This window comes from Bombina bombina, chromosome 6 (assembly GCF_027579735.1).
Source record: "Bombina bombina isolate aBomBom1 chromosome 6, aBomBom1.pri, whole genome shotgun sequence".
Lineage (NCBI taxonomy): Eukaryota > Metazoa > Chordata > Amphibia > Anura > Bombinatoridae > Bombina > Bombina bombina.
In genome coordinates, this window is record NC_069504.1 from 596120450 (window position 1) to 596146598 (window position 26149).

General features: G+C 38.1%; 1 protein-coding gene across 1 annotated transcript; it reads right to left on the bottom strand.

Moving 5' to 3' along the window:
* Positions 1 to 237: 237 nt before the first annotated feature.
* LOC128663312 (uncharacterized) lies at positions 238 to 8141 on the bottom strand. The gene is made up of 2 exons (XM_053717581.1): positions 7242 to 8141; positions 238 to 471 (listed from the first exon to the last, which is right to left on the bottom strand). The coding sequence occupies exons 1-2, from the start codon at positions 7934 to 7936 to the stop codon at positions 429 to 431; spliced, it is 738 nt and encodes a 245-aa protein (XP_053573556.1). The 5' UTR covers positions 7937 to 8141; the 3' UTR covers positions 238 to 428.
* Between the last annotated feature and the right edge of the window lie 18008 nt (positions 8142 to 26149).

Below are 26149 nucleotides of genomic sequence, written 5' to 3' on the forward strand. Positions count from 1 at the left end.
CATAGCTGTAGGGGTTACAAAACTAAATATATTGCAAGAACTTGTGTTAAAAGCAAAACTAGTAAAATGTACCTACAAGCAAATGCTGAAGACAAATGGGTACACTGTATGTAAGCTGTTAATTAGGTGATCAATGACTAAAATAAAAGTAGTAGATATAAAATGTATTTATTCAATAATAAATATTAGAAGGTAAACTATATGGCAAAAAGTGTACGACTAACCATCACACCTTTATGTGCTTGTTGGACATCTCATTCCAAAACCATGTGCATTACTAAGGGAGATGCCCCTTTTGCGGCTGTAACAGATGCAACTCTTCTAGGAAGGATTTTGGAGTGTGTCTGTGGGAATTTGTGCCCAGTCAGCAAAAAGAGCAATTGTGAAGTCAGGCACTGATGTTAGAAGTAGGGCTGCGACAATTATTTTCATAATCGATTAATCAGCCGATTATTTTTTCGATCGACTAATCTAAAAAAGAATAACAAAAAAAAACTATATTTTTTTTCCATGTATTTAAAATAAAATCCACATACTGAACGTTGCAAATATAAAACTTCAGACTAAGGGCTCCATTTATCAAGCAGCGGATACTGCTTCGGAAGCCCCGAACCTGAAAGAAAGTTAAGAAGCAGTGTCGTAAGGCCGGTGCTCCCTAACCTGTGTTGTGGATTGAAACCATCCCGATAAGATCGGGATGATTGACAGCCCCTGCTAGCGGCCGATAGCCCACCAGTAATCAGGGGACGGCATTTCACAAGCATTTCACCAGAAATAGAGAATCATGTCTGCTTGACAAATAATAAATTAGTCCCTAAAACTTTACATTAATACAATGGTTTGTCCAAATTTTAAGCAGCAGAACACATTAAGCAAAACAAAAACCACAAACTGTTTGAAAAGCATAGAACTAGAAAGAGGTAGAATTAGAAGAAGTAGACTATCACTGTTTATAACATTCTGTTATTCATTCTTTCAGAAACTTTGCATTGAAATGCAAAAATTTCAAGATGTCCACATGCTCCTGGCTGAGACTGACTCTTTTTGCAAGCTATAGAATATATATAAATAAAATATAAAAATATTTTAAATATCTATATGCAAAGGTAAATAACCAGCTAAAGGTTTAGGGGAAAATAAATTGATCTAGTCCACTCTTAAAAACAAATAAATACTTAAAAAATAAAAAAATAAAACAATTGAAAAAAGTCAAAAGCACTAAGCACTATATATCAATAACAGGACAAAGCTTTACACATGTATCTATACAGTACATATAATCAGCAATAGCAAGCAATCAGCTAATAATTGTGCAAACGGATAAATAGTGCATATCAATTCAAATAACTCCCATCAATCTAGGGCTAGGTGTAAATCATTTTGCCACTATATCACGCAAAGCTTAGTCCCAAGTCACCTGATTTAATACAAACAATCCATATGACGACTGCTATTAGTTCTGTGTTGCATATAAGCCATTAGCAGTTAACTTAAAAATAAAAACTTATACTGTCCTGAAAAAGTGAAATGTAAACTTCTGTAGACGTCCTTTAGGCTAAGGACATAACCGCAACACAATACCATGTGCAGGAGTTTATCGGAGTGAAGCTGCTGGTGCTGTGTGCTACAGACCAAATAATCGATTATGAGATTCGTTGACAACTATTTTCATAATCAATTATTATTTATTAGTTGTTACAGCTCTAGTTGGAAGAGAAGCTCTGGCTCGCAATCAGTGTTCCAATTTATCCCAAAGGATTTCAATAGGGTTAAGTTCAAGGCTCTGTGCAGGCCACTCTATTTCCTCCACACCAAACTTATTAAACTAGGTCTTCATGGAACTTGCTTTGTGCACAAGGGGTACCAGTCATGCTGTAACAGGAAAGGGCCTTCCCCAAACTGTTGCCACAAAGTTAAAAGCCCCAATTGTCTAAAATATATTTGTATCCTGTATCATTAAGATGACCCTTCACTGGAACTAAGGAGCCTAGGCCAAAAACTTTGGGGGAAAAAACAGCTCCAGACTATTATCCCTCCTCCATCAAATTTTACAATAGGCACTATGTACTCTGGTATGTAGGAGATAGTCCCCACCCTTCCTTTGGCTTTCCACAAGATATTGGAGTTTGTAAGAACTTGCACCCATTCAACCAAAAGTGCATTTGTGAAGTCAGCCACTAATATTGGATGAGAAGGCCTGGCTCACAATTAGCGTTCTAAATCATCCCAAACGGGTTCATTGGGGTCATTCATGTTCCTCTACACCAAACTTGTCAAACCAGGTCTTCGTGGACCTCACTTTATGCACAGTCGTGCTGGAACGGGAAAGGGCCTTCCCCAAACTGTTCCCATAAAGTTAGAAGCCCCAATTGTTTAAAATGTCTTTGTATCCTGTAGCATTAAGATGATCCTTCAATAGAACTAAAGGGGCCTGCCCAAAACCATGACAAAACAGCCCCAGGTAATTAATCCCTCCTCCACCAAACTTTACAGTAGGCACTATGCATTCTGTAAGGTTGCATTCCCCTGGCATCTGCCACACCCAGATTCTTCTATAAGACCATCAGATAGTGAAGAGTTGGAAGATATATAGAGGGTGACTCCTAGTGCAGATCAGTTAGCTTTAAATTCTCCCACTAACAACTCCCCTTGGAAGAATACTCACACAGTGGGAAGCACATTATAGTGCTAATTCAATCTGCTGGGTATATTGCAGTGGCCTAGCGCACATATACACTCTGGTAATGAACAGTTCCAAGGTTTTTTGCAGGATGTTCCAATAAAACAACAGGAGACTTCAGAGGATAAAAGGAACTTTATAAAAACAGAGGAAAACAGAGTGGTTAACTCTGAGAAACGCGTAGCGTGTTTTACTGACTGTTTTTATATGATTCATTGATTTTTATAAAGTTCCTTTTATCCACTGAAGTCTCCTGTTGTTTTATTGGAACATCCTGCAAAAAACCTTGGAACTATTCATTACCAGAGTGTATATGTGCGCTGGGCCACTGCAATATACCCAGCAGACTGAATTAGCACTATAGTGTGCTTCCCACTGTGTGAGTATTCTTCCAAGGGGAGTTGTTAGTGGGAGAATTTAAAGCTAACTGATCTGCACTAGGAGTCGCCCTCTATATATCTTCCATTTCTACAGATTGCCATAACAATTTAACAGGAGGAGCTGCCCTGCCATCTGCTGCACAGTCAACTGGGACACTGCTGAGTTCCCAGAGCGTTCACCTTGGCATTATCTTTGCCTTCACAATTTGTAAGTATAAAATTTATATCTGATTATATCTGTCCAGTTCTATATTGGCTACACTAGGAGGCGCCCTTTCTCTTTTTGTCTCAGATAGTGAAGAGTAAGTCATCACTCCAGAGAATATGTTTACACTGCTACAGAGTTGATATGAAGCTTCTGTAGAGCAGCTTAGAATTAGAAACCCATTTTATAAAGCTACTGACGCACAGGTCTCTTGCTGATGTTGTGTCCAGAGTAGAGATTTAAAAAAAAATATTTAAAAAAAACGGAAAAAAAAAAAAACTTTCCTGAAAAATTTGAGAGAAAACAAAATGCAGGAGCGAAGTACTCTTACAAACTGAAAGTTAATTTGTTACATTTGGAACATTAAATGCAACGTGTATAAAACATTTTTTAAATGAAAGTACAGCTTATTTATGAAATAAACTAAAAAAAATTATTTCAAAAGCTACAAGGACCTGATATGCTAAAAGCATGTGAACTATTAGGAACATCTTTGCCAGTACATGTAAACAGGCAAGCCCCTCCCCTCCCAAACAAAAACAAAGAAACCAACATCATAACAAAACTAAGAACATTATTTTGTCTTTAATCCTCCCACTGATTCATAGTACCAAACAGAGTGAAAACACTAATTTCCATAAAAGAGACATTCTTTAGGTGTGTTTAGGAGGTCCCCCTTACTCCTGTTTTGTTAAAGTGCCTATTTTATGAGAATGCACTTTAATAAAACAGGATGGGAATGCCCCCCTGGATACCAATGCTTCCCTGTAAGAAGAATCTGATTGGGCGACCGATAACAGAAAAATATATATTGCTCTTGCAAGAGCTTGATCAACTTTCTCCTGATTTTCAGATGTTCTCCAATCTATAAATTAAGATAGCGTGTATTTTTAAAGGCAGCTGTTTACAACGCTTGCTTACTTAAAGTGATGGTAAACTCTCCCCTTTATAAAATCAGATCTGGAATGTAAGCGCTATTTTAGATGAAGTTTAATTCATTAGCTGTAATGAAGATGCAGTATAACTTAGTTATTAATATAGATATGAAATGCAAATACTGCATGCTCCTCCGCCCACTTCAAAAGTAAACTTTTCTGTGAGCTAAAGATTGAATTGTTGTCCAATCAGCGCTCTCCCCATATGGCACTTTTGTTGTAGCTAGAGCATTGATTGGAGAGTAATTCAATCATTTAGCTGACAGGAAAATTGACTTTTGAAGTCAGTGGTGTAACGTGGGGTATTTGAATTTCATATCTATATTAATAACTAAGTTATAGTGCATCTTCATTGCACATGATGAATACAACCCCATCTAAAATAGTGCTTACATTCCAGATCTGATTTTATAAAGGGGAGAGTTTACCATCACTTTAAAGATGATGCAGCTTGTACAGAAGGGGCAGAAATACTGTTTCTGGAATGGGAACATTGGAGGGAAAAGCTAATTGCACTTTCTTTGCTTTATCCCTCTTCATTTAATTCCATGAAGTAATTTTTAATGTCTGTAGGACACTGCTAGCATACAAGGATATGTTTTGTCATCCTGGTAGCATTTGAAAAACTATATTTCTTTTGACAGTATTTCTAAATTGCAGGGTTTTTTCCCTCAAAATAAATTGCACAGTGGAAATGTTTCCAAATGCTGAATGTTGGTCTCACCATTTTACTGAGAGGATGAGAAGAAGAAAAAAAAAATGTAGTGGTCAGATCGCAGGTAAAACCTATGCTGTGATGGTGGAGCAGAACATTAGTAGGAATCAAGTTATCAGATAAAAGCTTATTACGACAAACTAATGCAGTTAAAATATGGTTACATTTTCAAAATTCAGAGGAATAACTAAAGTGAATCTTTCATGATTGACTGCCCGGTTTTTAAAAACAGATCACTTTTATTCATGAAACTTTACATTGCAGCATATTTTTAAAAATACTTACCTTTTTCTTCAGCAAAGCCGGATCAGCGATCCCCCGACCGCAGCTCCTCTGTACTTACGTCAGCAATGACGAAATAGTCTTCCTCCAATCATGGCGTCCACCCCTGAACGTCCATCTTGTGAGGCCACGCCACAATTGGAGGAAGCCGGATTCGTCATTGCTGTGCTAAGTACAGCATGAGGCGCAGGATCACCGATCTGGCTTTGCTGAAAAAAAGGTAAATATTTTTAAAAATACGCTGCAATGTAAAAAGTTTAATGAATGAAAGTGCCCCTGTTTTTAATAGTATTTTTAAAAACCTGGCACTTATTCATGAAAGTTTACTATCACTTTAAGGACTGAGAGGACAGCAACAACGTAATCAACTATACCAACAAGATGGAGCTCACAAGCAAAATAAACAAACCTTTTTCCCTGCAGTACCTCTCTATTTGAGAATTGCATCCTCAGTATTTGGATTATATTCCAGGATTTGCAGGGTACAGGAAGTGCAATGATTTGAGACTTTATATAAATATAAGTCTTTCATAAGTGTTCATGTTATATAGATTTTAGAAATAATACTGCAGGTTTAAATATATGAAAAACTATGAACATATTTTCATTGTAAAAGAACATTCCGTACTCCAATTTTTCCAGGTGGAAAAAAAACTGCTTTGGGAAAAAAAATCTTTACGTTTTCTTTTTTCAAGGCCTTACCATCTCTAGTTAAGAGACAGTCTGGAACTCTGTAGTGAGTGATGCAACAGATAAGTGATTTTCACACACTACAAGCTTCAGAACTTGGCAGCCCAACTCTGAGTTTGAGTAATCTGTTGTTGATCCTAGACCCTTCCAATTCCCAATAATAACACAGCTGACCAGGGCAAATCTAGTAGGGTAAAAATTTCACAAGCTAACATGTGGCAAATGTAGCATCCTATGTCAAAGTCACTGAGCTCTTCAATTACAACCCATTGCACTGACAATGTTTGTCGATGGAGATTTCATGGCTATGTGCTGGATTTTATGCACCTGTTAACAATAGGTGTGGCAGAAACACCTGAATTAGTAGAGGTATTTACACATTTGTAGCCATATAGTGCAGTTTATCTGCCTTGTCCCATAAACTACGGAAGCCATTATTACCCAGATAGCAGTATATGTGGCCATTCATGCCTTAAAATGACTGCACAATACTGTTTACATTTATATTGGACAGTAAAAGTGCTTAAATACAATGAGTATTAAAGTAAATTAAGAGTGATACAGAGTGAGTTTTAATGGTTTCTGCTGTCAGAAATGTAATATCCTTTAACATACTGAGGAAAATTATGCAGAATATCTGTAAAAAGTTGACTATAAAATATGATTATCTATATGTAAAGAAGGATAATATTTTACCCCAAAATGTATTTAAATCACCAGAGTAAGTGCTCTGTGAGAAGTTATTCTCCAGCTACTATTTTTACTGTGATCTCATGGGATTTCACCAATCTTGCAAGTTTTCATAGTAAACTTTCTTAAACTGAAGTTAATAAAGTGAATGTGCCTGCACATATAACAAGCACTGTCCCTTGCAAGCCCTGGGACAAACATCCTGATTGGATATTCCAAATTTTTAAGCAAAATATCTTTTTTTACATGTTCATGTGATATTTTCCAGTCAAACATTCTAACAGCCACAAACAATTTCAAGCAGACATAATGTTTGAAAAATATAAGCTCTAATTAGCTGAATGCATGTGTTTTTCTAATCAGTTGATTAGACTCTCCCATCAGATATACAGTTAACGCGCATTTTCAAATGCTAATTGCAGCAAGGGGAAATGTTAATAGTGCCAGTATACATCAACTTGTTCTAAGTGGCACTCCCCTGTTAGGCTAGACAGTTGGTACCAAATAGAAAGGCAAAGGTGATTGGCAGCTTGGAATGAAGAGAACACCAGCAGGGGGTACTGATTGTTATTAGTACTAAAATAGAATGCCATTTGTTTCAAATAACCACGCTCTACCTAAAGGTGGAGATAATTTTTTTATATAAGCTCTATTATCAATTTACCTGTATTTATTCAGAATTTTAAGAGACTGTGTTGCAAAATCATCTGTTCCAAAAAACATTACATTCCAGGGGCCTCTGAACTTCCCAACTACATCAAAGTGAGTATCTTCCTTACATGATGCTTGGTTGTAATGAGAGTAAAACCTTACAGGAAAGCACCATTTACTTTTTGCTTGCAGGTTATGGATAAAGATCAGAGAACTACGATTGTCCATTACTGGCCTAAATATGTTACTTTTCATACACACAAACACCAAAGGGGGTTCTCTATGGTTAGGTATTACATATCTGTCTTTTGTGCTCAAAATCCCCCATAATGTACTATGTGGATTAATGCCACAAATCCAAGCTTTGAGTCTCTGTGTTTGTGTATAAGGACACCATATCCCTTTCATGTACTTTTGATTTCCTCTAACTCTTCCTTCGGTAGTCGTTTTTTCATCAACAGCATAATTGTCTTTATTACAAGCAATATCACATGTATCATCTCGGTGAGCTCTCATAAATACTCCCACTGAGATTCTAGTACTAGCCCAACCATTGGCCTCCTTCACATGCATAAACCCGGTATCCTCTTCTACTGTATATGCTCTAATTCCAGAGTCTATCTTCCCTTTCCAGGCACGGATACCAGGAGCAGTACATACATGTTCCCCGTAGAGTAGCCCTCTCCGAACAGGACTACACAAACCCATATTGCTAAAGCCAGTTTAACATAGAGGTACAACCTTCCCACTACAACACGCTGTAATAGGACGCCATCTTTAGAAGGTCGCACAGAATTAAAACATTCCGGAGGAAACACACAGTGCACAAAGGTTCCTAGCAAAGCCGTGACTATGTAGGACGCTGATATACTTTTAGCAACTTTTTTTATTTTCAACTAGTCCTTGTGTTTACATTCTCTACTTTATTACACTGTAATACGGGTAAAAAAAAAAGAAGAGGAAAATTAATTAGCAAAGCGCTATTTGCAACCTACGTGATAGAAAAGAAGGGGGGGGGCACACGAAATGACGTTAGTTCTTAAATATAAAAGGGACAAACATTGTTATTTCTAATGCGCAGTGGTGCAAGTATATATAGGTCTCATTCCAAACGGTTAGAGTTTGTGAAAACTTTTCTAGAGTAGTAATGGCCAACTTCCTGCCAATATATTATCAAGGCTGCATATACAGTATAACTATTAAACAAATATTACATTTCCTAAACATGTTCAGTGGCACAGGGCAATCTTTAGGTAAGGATGGGATACCTTTGCCTGCTGTTTTCCAGAAACATGGATTGTTTGAGTTGTGACCTTCTGCTTGTTCGCCCACCCACCAAAATCCCCCTAAAGCACACATTTTTATTTCTTTTGCAAGATGTACAGAGTCCACGGTTTCATCCTTACTTGTGGGATATTGTCCTTCCTAACAGGAAGTAGCAAAGAGAGCACCACAGCAGAGCTGTCTATATAGCTAGGTTTACTAGAAGTCCCAGTTTGACTGGGATTGTCCCTGTTTGGAGGCACTGTCCCAGTGTCCCACTCGATTGTTCATTCTGTCCCAGTCGGTGCCGGGATTACAAATACTGGCAATGCAAAAGCTGTTTTTTTACATTCTGATTGCAATTGGCTAGTATAGCTGACATGGGCGGTATTATCACAAAATGCTATACTGTGTACGTCCTTGAATGCCCCCTTAAAACGCAAAATTAATTGCAAGTACCACACAACCCTCCGATTGGAAGCCACACTCATCTTTTTCTGTCTCTTCTCTATTATACAGCAGATGCAAAGAGGTTAAATAGAGATTTAAAAATTAGCCTTTGTTGTCCCCCCAAACGAAGCATTCAAGTGCAACAGATCAAATGACTACTCTTTTATATGGGTGAAAAATAAAAGGAAAGGGTGTAAAGGAGGAGCTCGATTTTTACATTTTGCTATGGGGCCTAGGGTTTCTTTAGTTATGCCCCAGACTGGTCAAGCAGTAGCCTCCCATCAATGAGCATTCTGCCCCTGCTCTTAAACTACTGACTGTTCATTCAGTTTTATTACTAAAATCTGGTCATGAACACAGACCAGTAGTATAATGCTTCCATATCACAGTATCTATCTCCATCCCAGTACAATTGCAGGGCCTATATGTGTCTCCTTATGTGCACCATGCTGTTGCATTGGTCATACTAATGATAATTAACACTGCAAACACAGATGCCAACATGTATAATGGTAAATATTATATAATTCCTTTATATATGTAGAAATAATAATTTGCATTGCCATATTTTCACCATCTCTGAGTAGTTTCTGCTTTAATTTCTTACTTTTTCTACCCTAACTACTTTCATATAACTGAATGATCTAGTGCCACTTATTGATACCTTCTATTCCAGTCGAAGCCTATTTTTAAAGAGATTAAATTACGCATTTGTGAGGGTTTTTTTAAAATTAGCTCCAGTCGGTAATCGTCACACCCCCTTGACCACACCCCCACTGGCACCACGCCAGGTGGTCCCTGTTTCACCTCTAAAAATTATGGTAAGCCTATATATAGCTCCCCCCTTAACTCCACCCCCTACTCATTCTCTTTGCTGGCTCTAAGCAGGAAGGGTAAAGAGAAGAGGTGTTAAACTGTTAGTTTTTATTTTATCTTCAATCAAGAGTTTGTTATTTTTAAATGGTACCGGTGTTGTACTATTTGCTCTCAGGCAGGACATAGATGAAGATTTCTGCCTGGAGGATGATGATCTTAGCATTTGTAACTAAGGTCCACTGCTGTTCCCACAGAAGCTGAGGAGTACAGGAAAACTTCAGTGTGAGGAACGTTTTCTTGCTATACAGCAATGAGGTATGTTCAGTCATTTTTTCTGCAGAGACTGTGTTAACTCAGAAAGGCTGACAGTATCCCCATTATGGGAAGGGTAAGCAGTAATCCTAGTTATATAAGCGGCATTACTAGCTTGCATACAGGGCTAATCTTATGGGCAAAAAGGTAATTTTCCAGCCTCCAATAGATTTTTAAAAGACCTTTATTAGTTTCTTACAGGGTCCATTATAACAACGACGTTTCAAACCTATACCAGGTTCTTAATCATGTTTATAGAATAGTGTACAGGTGTGTCTTTTATACCTGTCCTTTTCCTATAAGATTGCACAACAGTGCCATCATGTGGTCAAAATTTAAAATTACAAGTGATAAATAAAAATCTTCAGTTATTCAACTTCTTATACATCTCAAATTGAATTTTTAAGCTAATTGCTATCTTCTTCTTGATTTTTATGTGTGTTTATCACATGCAACATTAAAACCAAATGTTAATACATTTACAAATAAAACCTATACACATAAAAAATTCGGAATCAAATTTGCTACTACAGATAAATGCTACAATTATCAATTAAAAAAATAATGACCATTCAAATTCTTTATTCAGACCTTCAGGTATCATGGTATTTAATTTATTAATCCAAAACATCTCCCTTCTTTTAAGCAATTGGTCCCTGTCACCTCCCCTCCTGGGTCTGTCAACTTGCTCAGTGACTTGAAATCTCAGTTGACTGATGTTATGACCCATGGAGAGGAAGTGACAGGAAACAGGAGCTTCTGTATTTTTATTTCTGATATTGGATTTGTGTTCAGTGATTCTTGTTCTTACCTCCCTGCTAGTTTCACCTATATAAATCCTGGCACACGGACATTTAATGAGGTATATAGAGTATGTACTTCTACATGTTAGATATTTTTTGATTGGATATTTGGTCCCCTTGATAGGGTGGAAAAATTCCTTCCCCTTTATTAAGGAACTACAGTGACTACAATGTAGGCAAGGATAACAACCTCTATTATCAGGTCCTATTGATGTTTGAATGCTTTTCTTTTTGCTACCTATATCTGCTCTTACCAGTAAATCTCTCAGGTTTTTAGTTTTTTTGTAAGCTACTATGGGTATGTTTTTGAAATCTTCAACTTGAGGATTGCATTCTCGAAGTATGTGCCAGTATTTATTAATAATATGTGATATTTTAGATCCTAAAGTATTGTATTGGGTTACAAAAATCATTCTGTTTTCTTTTGTTTTGTTTTTTGTGTTATAATCTTCCTTATTTTTAAAGTACTCTAATTGTTTTGTAATTAGTTCTTCTGGATATCCTCTTCTTTTGAATTTTTCTGCCATTTCTTTTAATCTTATATCACATTTCTTTTTGTCAGTCACTATTCTTTTCACTCTTTTAAATTGGCCTTGGGGTATGGCTTCTATTGTTTTTTTAGAGTGGAAGCTATCATATTGTAGTACTTTATTTTTGTCTGTGGGTTTCACATATAAGTCAGTTTTTAGGAAGCCTTGTTCTTTATATACAAAAGTGTCTAAGAATGCTACTCCTGTTTCCTCGGTATTGAGTGTGAATTTTAAACCTGTGACAGATGAGTTAAGATGTTCAACAAATTGCAATAGGCTACCAGTGTCACCCCACCATATGCCAAATATGTCATCCACAAATCTCCACCATGCTGCACCATATTGTAAAAATAATGGATTTGAGTATACAAATTTCTCTTCTATGTGGAATCACTGAACACAAATCCAATATCAGAAATAAAAATACAGAAGCTCCTGTTTCCTGTCACTTCCTCTCCATGGGTCATAACATCAGTCAACTGAGATTTCAAGTCATTGAGCAAGTTGACAGACCCAGGAGGGGAGGTGACAGGGACCAATTGCTTAAAAGAAGGGAGATGTTTTGGATTAATAAATTAAATACCATGATACCTGAAGGTCTGAATAAAGAATTTGAATGGTCATTATTTTTTTAATTGATAATTGTAGCATTTATCTGTAGTAGCAAATTTGATTCCGAATTTTTTATGTGTATAGGTTTTATTTGTAAATGTATTAACATTTGGTTTTAATGTTGCATGTGATAAACACACATAAAAATCAAGAAGAAGATAGCAATTAGCTTAAAAATTCAATTTGAGATGTATAAGAAGTTGAATAACTGAAGATTTTTATTTATCACTTGTAATTTTAAATTTTGACCACATGATGGCACTGTTGTGCAATCTTATAGGAAAAGGACAGGTATAAAAGACACACCTGTACACTATTCTATAAACATGATTAAGAACCTGGTATAGGTTTGAAACGTCGTTGTTATAATGGACCCTGTAAGAAACTAATAAAGGTCTTTTAAAAATCTATTGGAGGCTGGAAAATTACCTTTTTGAGATTGACATTGGGGTTTGGCTAACCCTTTCCTGTGCCCCTGATTGAAAAGGTGCTGTCTCTCACTACTAATTTTCATATCACTTTGGAGCCTGGAGAGTACCTGCATCTACAAAAGAAAAATCAAGCATAATGGCTGATAAAAACGTTGAGAAGACAACTGAAGTGGTTCCCAAAACATTTGCTTATGATGAGGAATCAGCTCAACAGATATATGCTACAGTATCTGGTAATAGAGACTTTTTACAGATTACATCTGGGGAAGCAACAAGCAGAAATTTTGAAAAAAACAACAAAAGGAGAATGGTTTTAGAATTGCATGCCATAACATTGAGTGAATATCATAAAGTTCAAAGGATACCCAGAGGATTGAGGATGTCTACCTGCCCAACACTCTTTTCAGACAAAAAAGATTATTGTGAGAAATTTGAAAGTATTCTCAACAAATGTTCATATGATCTAATTACATGGACTGTCGAATATGCACAAAGAGAAATTAATAAATATAAAGAAATCATAAGTGAACAGAAAGAACAACTCATTCACAATATATCTTTAGATGAATACAACAAACTTATCAAAGAGGTGGAGAAATCGACACAAGATTACCGGAAACAACTGGAGAGCCGCAAAAGATCCAAATTCATACGAGATGAACAAGATTATTCATCAGGTAACGTCTATAAGTGGCGCCAGAGAAGCAGCAATCAAAGACCTCCTAATGCTGAAATTAAAGACCGAAGGAGAGAAGCCAGAAAACGCCCGGCTCAGGAAGACATCAGCGGTAGTGGTTCAGAATCGTCTGCCGGTTTTTTAACCGAGGATTCAGACGTAGATCACACCGCGCCGGGCGCAAGCATCGGAAGAGGCGCATACTATTCGACGTCACAACCGGAGCGCCAGAGAGCCCGACGGACGAAAGGACACCAGCGGGGGCAATACCGCTACTGAGTAGCGAGGTAGAACCACCAGGCACATCAAATGAAGCAGACGTTGTCGATAGACAGAACCTCCCCAACAAAAAGAAAATATCGGTGAAATGGCACTCGAGAACCAAGGAAACATTCTCCAAGCTGCATACAAGGAACGAACAAGGCACAGTAAGAAAATGACACATGAACACACAAGCAATATGGGTAAAGTAAATGTACCTAAACATACGGTGTATAGACATTCTAAAGAGACAATTCACCAAAAAAATGATGGACAGTCCAATGAAATGTATGATATGATTAAAGACTCTGAGTATCGCTTAAATATTCACAATGGTAACTTAAGCACCAGCACAAACAAAAGGTTTTTGAATGTTAAAATTATTCACAATGAAGATAGCACTTCCGATCCAGTCAATGTAAACACTTTAGAAAGTAATGTTGTTAAAGACACAGACACTTTAGAATTAGAGAACACATTAGTGGTTAATACCGATAACAATATTAGCACTTTAAATTTGAATAGCACTTTTGATGCAGAAAGCACTTTAGCAAAGGACACCACTGAAGACAGTAGCACTTCAAAACTTAAGAAAATATCTACCAAGTTTAATGGCAACACTATAGTTAAAAGCAATACTGAGTCATATCACAATATAGAAACTACAGAGGATGATTTAGTCCATAACATTTCTAATTACACCTTATCAGAAATAGAACACAAAATTTTAAATAAAGGTTTATCGTATTGTTTATCTAATATGCATGATGAATTTGTTATAGAACAAGATTTAGAGAGATTTTTTAGAAAACTGAAACTCAAGGTACATTTCTCTACACTCACAAGTATGACAGAAACACCTGTAATAATGAAAAAGGATAGTATCAACAAGGATACAAAATTTAATAATCCAAAGACATATGGGATTAAAGGCAAGAGTAAATTTAACCCACCAACACAATACAGTGTAGCCACATTTGCAAAACTAGTTCAAAAAGAAGTAAAAAACTTACTAAAAAGAAATAAAAAGAGAGAACTAGTACAAATTGATAAGAAACAGCAAGATGCCATCAACAAATTAAAAAACAATAAAGAGATCATAATAAAGGAGGCAGATAAGGGCGGGGCAGTAGTGCTACTAAACAAAACTGACTATGTAAATTAAATTCAAAGACAATTAAACGATACCACAGTATATGAAGCCCTAACTAGAGATCCCACAACACAAATAAGTAAAGAAATAGAGCACATCACCAATATAGCAGTCAAGAATGGCATCATCACTACTGAATTTAAAGAGTGCCTAATAGAAAAAAATCCAGTAAGACCTGTAATCTATGCTTCACCCAAAATACATAAAGATAAATTTCAACCCCCAGGCCGCCCAATAGTGGCGGGAGTTAATTCTATTTTTTCAAAAATTGCAATCTTCCTAGATAAAGTGTTACAGCCCTTCTTGTTAGAGACATCTTCTTACCTGAAAGACACTAATGATTTTCTTGAGAAATTAAAAGATATTGGACAAATTGGAGACAAATGCATTCTATATACACTAGATGTCACTAGCTTATATACCTCTATAAAGCACACCAGCGGCATTGAGGCTGTGACAAACACATTAAAAGTGAATAATAAATACACTGAGAAAGAAATACAGTTCCTGACAGATTTATTGTCTGTTATCCTATATCAAAATTACTTTCTATTCCAAGACACCTTTTATTTGCAAAAACAGGGTACTGCGATGGGCTCCAGTGTCGCCCCAACATATGCCAATATCTTTATGTCCCACATAGAAGAGAAATTTGTATACTCAAATCCATTATTTTTACAATATGGTGCAGCATGGTGGAGATTTGTGGATGACATATTTGGCATATGGTGGGGTGACACTGGTAGCCTATTGCAATTTGTTGAACATCTTAACTCATCTGTCACAGGTTTAAAATTCACACTCAATACCGAGGAAACAGGAGTAGCATTCTTAGACACTTTTGTATATAAAGAACAAGGCTTCCTAAAAACTGACTTATATGTGAAACCCACAGACAAAAATAAAGTACTACAATATGATAGCTTCCACTCTAAAAAAACAATAGAAGCCATACCCCAAGGCCAATTTAAAAGAGTGAAAAGAATAGTGACTGACAAAAAGAAATGTGATATAAGATTAAAAGAAATGGCAGAAAAATTCAAAAGAAGAGAATATCCAGAAGAACTAATTACAAAACAATTAGAGTACTTTAAAAATAAGGAAGATTATAACACAAAAAACAAAACAAAAGAAAACAGAATGATTTTTGTAACCCAATACAATACTTTAGGATCTAAAATATCACATATTATTAATAAATACTGGCACATACTTCGAGAATGCAATCCTCAAGTTGAAGATTTCAAAAACATACCCATAGTAGCTTACAAAAAAACTAAAAACCTGAGAGATTTACTGGTAAGAGCAGATATAGGTAGCAAAAAGAAAAGCATTCAAACATCAATAGGACCTGATAATAGAGGTTGTTATCCTTGCCTACATTGTAGTCACTGTAGTTCCTTAATAAAGGGGAAGGAATTTTTCCACCCTATCAAGGGGACCAAATATCCAATCAAAAAATATCTAACATGTAGAAGTACATACTCTATATACCTCATTAAATGTCCGTGTGCCAGGATTTACATAGGTGAAACTAGTAGGGAGGTAAGAACAAGAATCACTGAACACAAATCCAATATCAGAAATAAAAATACAGAAGCTCCTGTTTCCTGTCACTTCCTCTCCATGGGTCATAACATCAGTCAACTGAGATTTCAAGTCATTGAGCAAGTTGACAGACCCAGGAGGGGAGGTGACAGGGACAAATTGCTTAAAAGAAGGGAGATGTTTTGGATTAATAAATTAAATACCATGATACCTGAAGGTCTGAATAAAGAATTTGAATGGTCATTATTTTTTTAATTGATAATTGTAGCATTTATCTGTAGTAGCAAATTTGATTCCGAATTTTTTATGTGTATAGGTTTTATTTGTAAATGTATTAGCATTTGGTTTTAATGTTGCATGTGATAAACACACATAAAAATCAAGAAGAAGATAGCAATTAGCTTAAAAATTCAATTTGAGATGTATAAGAAGTTGAATAACTGAAGATTTTTATTTATCACTTGTAATTTTAAATTTTGACCACATGATGGCACTGTTGTGCAATCTTATAGGAAAAGGACAGGTATAAAAGACACACCTGTACACTATTCTATAAACATGATTAAGAACCTGGTATAGGTTTGAAACGTCGTTGTTATAATGGACCCTGTAAGAAACTAATAAAGGTCTTTTAAAAATCTATTGGAGGCTGGAAAATTACCTTTTTGAGATTGACATTGGGGTTTGGCTAACCCTTTCCTGTGCCCCTGATTGAAAAGGTGCTGTCTCTCACTACTAATTTTCATAATCTTATGGGCACTCAGTTTGTGTATAATATATCGGGCAAACGTTTGTGTTTTATGGGACATATGTCTGAGGGTACACTTGGCTTATTTAAGGGTTTTTATAACCCACATGGCTTTCAAAATAAGGTTTTTGTGTAGGTCCCAGCTACATCGAGTGAGAGGTGCGGGGCCTATTTTCGCACCTCAGTTGTGCACTTAGTTGATGCAGGCAAGCAGCAAGCAAGTCTCCAGAGGTCCTGGTACTCTTCTGGGGCCCAATCGAAGCTTTATTCCCACAGAATTGTTCCCTAAGGGCAGGTAGGGCCACAGCAGAGCTGTGGCAAGGTGCTGACAGTGGTTTTTTTACCGGTTTTAGACATTTGTCAATCCGTTTTTTTTATTTGGGGGTATATTGCTTAGATATTTGTGTTTTTTTTTTGTTTGTTTTTTAAATGTTACATATCATGACCATCAATAATACAGTCACTAAAACATATACAGCTTATGGATCTTCCTTGAAAAGAGAAAATAACGTTGGCAATCTAGTATAACATCGTATTAAGATCCATACATCATATAACTCCTCTAGTTCCAAATTGCTACAGAATAAAGTTGTATTCTTACAGATGTCAATGCATGGCCCATCCCCCATCACTCCAGTATATTTTACAAAGCAATAACTAGATCATAAAGTATATCCCACATCAACCTGCGAGGTGTTGTTAAAATATGCTAAGAATTCCTATAAGGCATCTGGGTTGCAAGGTGGGGGTGTAAGGTGGGTAATATCTTCTGTCAAAGAGTGTAGGTATTCCTCCCAGATAAAGGAGATGTCGTGCAATTCCCCCAGTTTGCCTATCCTGATGTAATGATATTGTTCTAGTTTTAAGGGCATAGTCACTCTACCTCTCCAAAACTGTAGTGTTGGTAATGTGTTTTTCTTCCAATTATAAGGAATATATCTCTTGGCCGTATTAATCATGATCGTCAAAAGTTAAAGTCTGTACATACAGCGTATCTTGGGGTGGACATTAAACATTTCTCTTCCTATTTCTAGCCAATATTGTTTTACAATGGGGCATGTCCACCATATATGTGTAAATGTGCCTCTGTCCTCGCACCCCCTCCAGCATTTTGCATCGTAAGTGGAAATCATTCTCTCTAATCTGTCTGGAGTATAATGCCATCTGCATAGCAGCTTGGTATTCATTTCGGCAACCTGTGGGGACGAGGCTGAGGAGCTCATTTGCCTGTAAATCGTGTCCCATGTTTTAGGTGAGAGGTGTTCATTTAGTTCGGACTCCCATCTTACAACATATGTTGGTGGTTGTGTGGTCTGGTGTGCTATAAGTAATTTGTAAGAAATGGACAAGGTACTGCTGCTCGGTAGCGGCGCGTGGCACATAGACTCAAAGGGTGTCAGGGGTCTAGATATGTTGGCCTTACATGGGTGCGTCTGATGGCAAAATTTGAAATTTGATGGTACGCCAACCAGTTATCGTGATCTAGGCTTAGTATATCCAAGACCTCTTGCTTAGTTTTAAGCTTACCATTTTGTAAGACCTTGTACCAATGCGTAGTCTGGCTTAGTGTTAGTATGTTTTGAGCATGTGTGTGGGGTTGGGTGAGGGATTGGGTATCATAGGTTAGTGGAGTCAGTGGGGATTGTAGGGACGAAATTGATTTGTGTGACCTCAAAATCCTATTCCAAACCTTGAGAGTTTCCTGAACTGTAATTGGGCGATCTGGTTTGGTAGTACCAGTACGCCTTTGATTGTCTGGCGACCAGCATTGTCCTCCTAAGTGGGAAGTCCCACAAAGCTCGGTTTCTAAAGTTACCCATTCTTTATGAGCAGCATGCTTGCACCAATCCACAATCCTGGACATATGGGTTGCATAATTATACAGCTGTAAACTAGGTACCCCTAGTCCTCCTTGTAATTTATTACGATACAAAGTCTGTGTAGCGACTCTTGGTCGTTTATTGCTCCATATGAAGGAGTTAATATTTTTCTGTAACTGATATAGTGATTTGTCTGGAATGGGGATAGGAAGTACTTGAAGGAGGTAAAAAAGGATTTTTGGGAGAATAATCATTTTTATAAAGTTAATTCTACCTATCCAAGATAAAGGTTTTTGTTTCCAGGAGGCCAAAATAGATATAACGTGTGTTACAAGAGGATCAAAGTTCAGTGGGATTATTTTATTCAGGTAGGGAGTAATGTATACACATAAATACTTGAGTGCTACCGGTTGGTGTCTAAATTGGTGCACCAGCAAATGGCGTAACTCATGTTGTGGAGTTCCTATATTAATAAATTCCGATTTCGAATAATTGATACGAAAGTATGACATCTCTCCGAATTCGTGTAAAGTTACCATGAGTGCGGGCACTGAAGTTTCTAAATGCGTTAAAGTTAAAATGATATCATCCGCATATAAGGAGGTTTTGTATTCTGTGTGATTTACGGTTATTCCTTTGATATCTGGGTTACCTCTAATGTATGTGGCCAATACTTCTATTGCCAAAATGAACAACGTGGGGGATAAGGGGCATCCCTGTCGGGTTCCGTTCTTGATTGTAAATGGGTCAGATAGAAAATCATTAAACTTAATTTTGGCTGTGGGATTATTATATAGTGCAAAGATTTTAGTAAGGAATTTAGTGTTAAAACCAAATCCTAAAAGTGTATTTTTAAGGAAAGACCAATTCAAACGGTCAAATGCTTTTTCAGCATCCATAGATAAGACTACGGTAGGGATATTTTGTTTACTTGCATATTCTATGAGATTAATGATTTTAGTGGAGTTGTCCCTAGCCTCTCTATTTGGGGTGAATCCTACCTGATTCAGGTGTATTAAATTTGGGAGTACTTTGTTTAGGCGGGTGGCAAGAATTTTAGCATAAAGCTTAACATCCACATTTAATAAAGAAATGGGATGGAAATTTGAAGGGGTCGTGGCTGGTTTTGCCCGGTTTGGGCAAGACCACAACGTGTGCTTCCAACATCGAGGGCGGAAATTTAGCCCCTTGACTTATCTCATTAAAAATTGTGGCCAAGTGTGGAGCCAGATCCTCTTGGAAAACTTTATAATATTTCGTAGAGAACCCATCTGGGCCCGGACTTTTCCCATTTTTCAGTGTTTGTATGGCTTTCTTGATTTCTGGTATAGAAAAGGGTAGATTAAGTTGTTCTAAGTGGGCCTCTGTGAGCTTGGTTAAAGGACAGTTTTTAAGATATCTACCTAATGTATTGTTGAAATGGGGTAAGTCATCAGTAGGAGATAAGTTATATAGGTCCGAATAATAAGAGTGGAACGCTTGGAGAATTTCGGGGGTAGTTGTTAATGTTGATTTATTTGGGGGTTTTAGTTCATATATGTGTGATTTAAGTTTCTTTCTTTTTAGGGCCCTTGCTAGGTATTTACCGGCTCTATTATTCTCACATTTAATAAAGAAATGGGATGGAAATTTGAAGGGGTCGTGGCTGGTTTTGCCCGGTTTGGGCAAGACCACAACGTGTGCTTCCAACATCGCGGGCGGAAATTTAGCCCCTTGACTTATCTCATTAAAAATTGTGGCCAAGTGTGGAGCCAGATCCTCTTGGAAAACTTTATAATATTTCGTAGAGAACCCATCTGGGCCCGGACTTTTCCCATTTTTCAGTGTTTGTATGGCTTTCTTGATTTCTGGTATAGAAAAGGGTAGATTAAGTTGTTCTAAGTGGGCCTCTGTGAGCTTGGTTAAAGGACAGTTTTTAAGATATCTACCTAATGTATTGTTGAAATGGGGTAAGTCATCAGTAGGAGATAAGTTATATAGGTCCGAATAATAAGAGTGGAACGCTTGGAGAATTTCGGGGGTAGTTGTTAATGTTGATTTATTTGGGGGTTTTAGTTCATATATGTGTGATTTAAGTTTCTTTCTTTTTAGGGCCCTTGCTAGGTATTTACCGGCTCTATTATTCTCATAATGGAAAAAACTATTTGTTTTATGCAGGAGATTATGGTGTTCCATTTCCAAAAAGTCATCTAAAGCTTGCCTGACTTTCATTATTTCAGTCAGAATATTATCATCTAACGGAGAGTGCTTGTGTAAGTGTTCCAGGTCTGAGAGTTTAGTGGTGAGGTTGTCATATTCTACCCTTTGGGTATGTCTTAGTTGGGCTCTTAATTTAATAAATTCTCCCCTAAGTGAGCATTTGTGTGCCTCCCAGACCGCAAATTGGTTGGGAGTTGAGGGGGTGTTTATCTGAAAATATTCCTCTATGACTCTATGCAATTTGTCGATATGATCTGCCTTGTTAAGCAGTGTGTCATCTAACTTCCATAGAAATGGTACGTCTGTATGTTCTGGCCATGTGATATGCAGCAAGACTGCTGAATGGTCTGACCAGGCTGTGGGGGAGATTAAACATTTTTTAACCTGTGTGAGACCTTTTTGATTAGTAAGAAAATAATCAATCCTACTGTGTGATTTGTTGGGATGGGAGTAAAACGTATAGTCCCTGGTGCTAGGATGCTGAAGTCTCCAGATGTCATATAGCTTATGGAGTTTAAGTTGCTTCCAAAAGTATGTATGAAATTTCGTCCTATGTGTTGGGCAGGGGTTATTGCTATCTAAATGTGGTTGGAAGTGTAGATTAAAGTCTCCGCCCATATAAATTGGTCCTGCTGAGATGTCTAATATACGATTAAACAATTGTACAAAAAAGGGTTTTGGCTTGTTATTGGGTGCATAAAGATTGATAAGTGTGATCGGACGTCCATATAGGAGGCCCTTCAGTCCCAGGAATCGGCCTTCGTTATCTGATTCTTGTTTGATTAATGTAAAGTGTACGCTCCTTTTCATTAAAATGCTCACATTTTTTAGAAGGTCCTGTGCTGTGAAAATGTTGTGTATAAGTTTGTCCTAAATATTTTGGTATATTTCCCTTTCTAAAGTGGGTCTCCTGGAGGAAGAGTATATCGGCCTGTCTTTTGGAAATATCTGAGAGGGCTTTTGATCGTTTGCATGGGGAATTAAGACCTATAGCATTTTGGGAAAAGAGGACTAGGGAGCGTGGCTTGTTAGAGTTGTGACAAGACATTATCTTGGTGTAATTGCCAGCTAAACTTATGAACATTTAAACTTGTCAAGCCTATAGTGACTGTATAAGTAGTGAAATTTTTTTTCCCTATAAGAACATAATCTGAACATGTATTAGCTTCATACAAACAATAAAAACAATCAGAATATATATGCAGAAAAACAGTGTCAACATATTGTGCAATATAAAACTGTAGAATTATAAAAACAAACAAATCTCTAAATCTGAAACCAGACATAAAAAGAGATATAACACTAAAGGGGGGAATACAATCATAAGGTCCTTTATTTTGTAAATATAAAGTTCTTACCCATCCCAAAGATAGGGATAAGGCTTATATATTAACGTCCTGGGGCCTGTGTGAGCTCTGGACAAGAGCCTCGCATTACTTCATGCGGTGTTAAACAGTCCTTATTATGAATAAGTAAGCTGGATACGATACCTGTCTCGTCGCTCGCCAGGAATCAGAGTCCAGCACATGTCCATCAACAAGGAAGCCTGAGAGTCGGGCCACATGTAGAAGTATCAAGAAATACAAATGTTATAGCTCTAGTCCTCTTCCGATTCAGAGGGGTGAGTGTCTCTAGGCGAGGGTTGCTGTTTTCCGGGTTTTTCTATCATTGATGGTGTTTTGTCCGGTCGGGGCATCTTGGTTTGCCATTTTGCAGGGTTGGCATTTGACCTTTTGTTGACTCTTTGTTGGTCTGTCGTTGGGGGTGTTAAATCCATGGAATGGTCAATGCCTAGATCTTTGCTGAAGGTATTCATGTCCTCAGGCTTGTGACATATCCATCTTTTATTGTCCTGTACGACCATGAGGTGGGTGGGGAAACCCCATCTGTACGGTATTTTCTTGTTGCGAAGTAATGTTGTTAAAGGGGTAAATTCTTTTCGTCTCTGCAATGTTCTCGTTGAGAGATCCTGGTAGATTTGTATAACATTACCTCTAAACCTTACAGGCTGTTGTCGTCGGGATTGATTAAGAAGCATTTCTTTTTCAAGAAAATTTTTATATCTGATGATAATATCTCTAGGTGGAGCCTTATCTGGAGGCCTAGGCCGGAGAGCCCTGTGGGCCCGTACCCACAGAATATCCTCTGTGTATGATTTTTCTTTAATAGCAGAGAAAAGAGCCTGTAGATACTCTGGGTAGTCTCTAGGTAGAATGGATTCAGGAACTCCTCTTAGTCGCAGATTTTTCCTCTGACTCCTATTCTCTAAATCGTCTATTTTATCCATTAGTGCTTCAATATTCTCCTGTTGTGAAGTAGAGCTGTTATCAATACGGATAATATCTTCCCTGATTTCGTCGGTTTCTGCTTCCAGCATTTCAACTCTGGAACTCATAGTTTGAATTTCTTGCTTGAGTTCTGTGAGTTCTTCTCTAAGGCATTTTCTGAAGATTTCTGAAATTTCCTTGCTTGGATGCAAAATGAGAGTGAAGCAGGGATTGGAGTGGTCTCTTCAGGTGTAGGCCCAGGTGCAGGGCTTGGAGACTGTGTGGCAGGGGGAGGTTTATTTTTACCAGCCAAAGTATTTGTAGGAGAGTGTTCTGTAGCAAAGTAAGATGGCATTGTGTGGGTTTTAGTTGTTGGCACTTTGGCGATTTTATCTGACTTATTTAGTCTTTTGGATGCCATTTGGAAAGGTTACACACGTTCCCCTTAATTCTAATAAATGTGGCCACTTCGTGTAAGGGATACCCCTATCTGCCAGCAGTCACCACTCAGCTATTATAAAGTCACTTTTGTTTATTTGTTTGAGGGTGCAAGCTTCTGCCTACAGGTACCTCTCTATCTATATAATTAGCAGTTGGATAAAGCAGTGGTACCAGAGGGCCTCTCCCAGCTAATGGTATAAGTGCAGTGCTGGTAGCGTTATTTTATATCCCTGTGGTGATGGCGTTTTACAAGCGCTGCCCTCGTGGGTTAGGTTTGCGCATAATCTCACCTCTGTTCCGTTTGTGAAGCCGTGACAGCGCTCCCCTGTGCACCGGGATCCCCGTTCAGCCAGCTCAAGCTAACTACAGCCTTCTATAAGGTGATGCTGCAATATGAGCTGCACGGTGAGCAGCGCAAGTGAACCGGTCCTGGTTGCAGTGTCTGTAAGATGGCGCCCGCTGCGTGTTCAGTCTAGGCCTGTAGTGACCGCTTTGCCGCTTCTCCTCTTAGCTTTTTTGTTAGTCCGGGTGATATCCCCAGGCTCAGGGTATGTTCCCTTCTCCTGCTGTGATATATATAACCAATTTTAGCTATTGAAATCAGCCCCAGTCAGTGCTTGCAGGACCCTATGTACGGAGCTCCGGATTTATGCGACCATCATGGTTGCTACCAAGCTCCGCCCCCCATTGCTTAGATATTTGTGGTGCAATCTTACTAAAGCTTAGTGAATATACTGTAAAAATTTCGGAAAATTTGAGGCAATTTTGCAGTTTGTGTATGTCTTTCTTTTCTCTTAAAGGCACAGTACCGTTTTTGAAAATTGTGTTTTTTTTCATTAAATAAAGTGTTTTCCAAGCTTACTTGTCTCATTACTAGCCTGTTCAACATGTCTGACATTGAGGAAACTCATTGCTCAATTTGTTTAGAAGCCATTGTGGAACCCCCTCTTAGAATGTGTCCCACTTGTAATGATATGTCTATAAATTGCAAACAGCATATTTTGACTTATAAGAGTTTGGCATTGGATGATTCTCAGACAGAAGGAAATCAGGTTTTGCCGTCTAGTTCTCCCCAAGTGTCACAACCAGTAACGCCCGCACAAGCGACGCCAAGTACTTCTAGTGCGTCTAATTCTTTCACCTTGCAAGATATGGCCTCCGTTATGAATACTACCCTTACAGAGGTTTTATCTAAACTGCCAGGGTTGCAAGGGAAGCGCAGTAGCTCTGGGTTAAGAACAAATGATGAGCCTTCTGACGCTTTAGTTGCCGTATCCGATACTCCCTCACAATGTTCTGAGGTAGGGATGAGGGATTTGCTATCTGAGGGAGAGATTTCTGATTCAGGAAGGTTACTCCCTCAGACAGATTCAGATATGACGGCATTTAAATTTAAGCTAGAACACCTCCGTTTATTGCTCAGGGAGGTTTTAGCGACTCTGGATGATTGTGACCCTATTGTAGTTCCAGAGAAATTGTGTAAAATGGACAAATATCTAGAGGTTCCTGTTTACACTGATGTTTTTCCGGTCCCTAAGAGGATTTCGGACATTGTTACTAAGGAGTGGGATAGACCAGGTATTCCGTTCGCTCCCCCTCCTGTTTTTAAGAAAATGTTTCCCATATCTGACACCATGAGGGACTCATGGTAGACGGTCCCTAAGGTGGAGGGAGCTATTTCTACTCTGGCTAAGCGTACAACTATACCTATCCTATGGATAAAAAATTAGAGGGTCTCCTAAAGAAAAATTTTTGTTCATCAAGGTTTTCTTCTTCAACCCATAGCGTGCATTGTTCCTGTAACCACTGCAGCTGCCTTTTGGCTTGAGGCTCTAGAAGAGGCTCTTCAGGTGGAGACCCGACTAGATTCTGGACAGAATTAAGGCTCTTAAGCTAGCTAATTCTTTTATTACAGATGCCGCTTTTCATCTCGCTAAGTTAGCGGCAAAGAATTCAGGTTTTGCCATTTTAGCGCGTAAAGCGTTATGGCTTAAGTCCTGCTCGGCTGATGTGTCATCAAAATCTAAGCTTTTGACCATCCCTTTCAAAGGAAAGACCCTCTTCGGGCCTGCACTGAAAGAGATCATTTCAGACATCACTGGCGGGAAGGGTCATGCCCTTCCCCAAGATAAGTCAAATAAGACAAGGACCAAACAAAATAATTTTCGTTCATTTCGAAACTTCAAGGGTGGTCCCGCTTCCTCTTCCCCTGCTGCAAAGCAAGAGGGGAACTTTGCTCAATCCAAGCCAACCTGGAGACCTAACCAGGCTTGGAACAAGGGTAAACAGGCCAAAAAGCCTGCTGCTGCCACTAAGACAGCATGAAGAGGTAGCCCCCAATACGGGACCGGATCTAGTAGGGGGCAGACTCTCTCTCTTTGCTCAGGCCTGGGCAAGAGACGTTCAGGACTGCTGGGCCGTAGAAATTGTAATCCAGGGGTATCATTTAGATTTCAAAGATTCTCCTCCAAGAGGGAGATTCCATCTTTCTCAATTGTCTGTAAACCAGACAAAAAGAGAGGCGTTCTTACGCTGTGTAGAAGACCTTTTTACCATGGGAGTGATCTGCCCAGTTCCGAAAGCAGAACAGG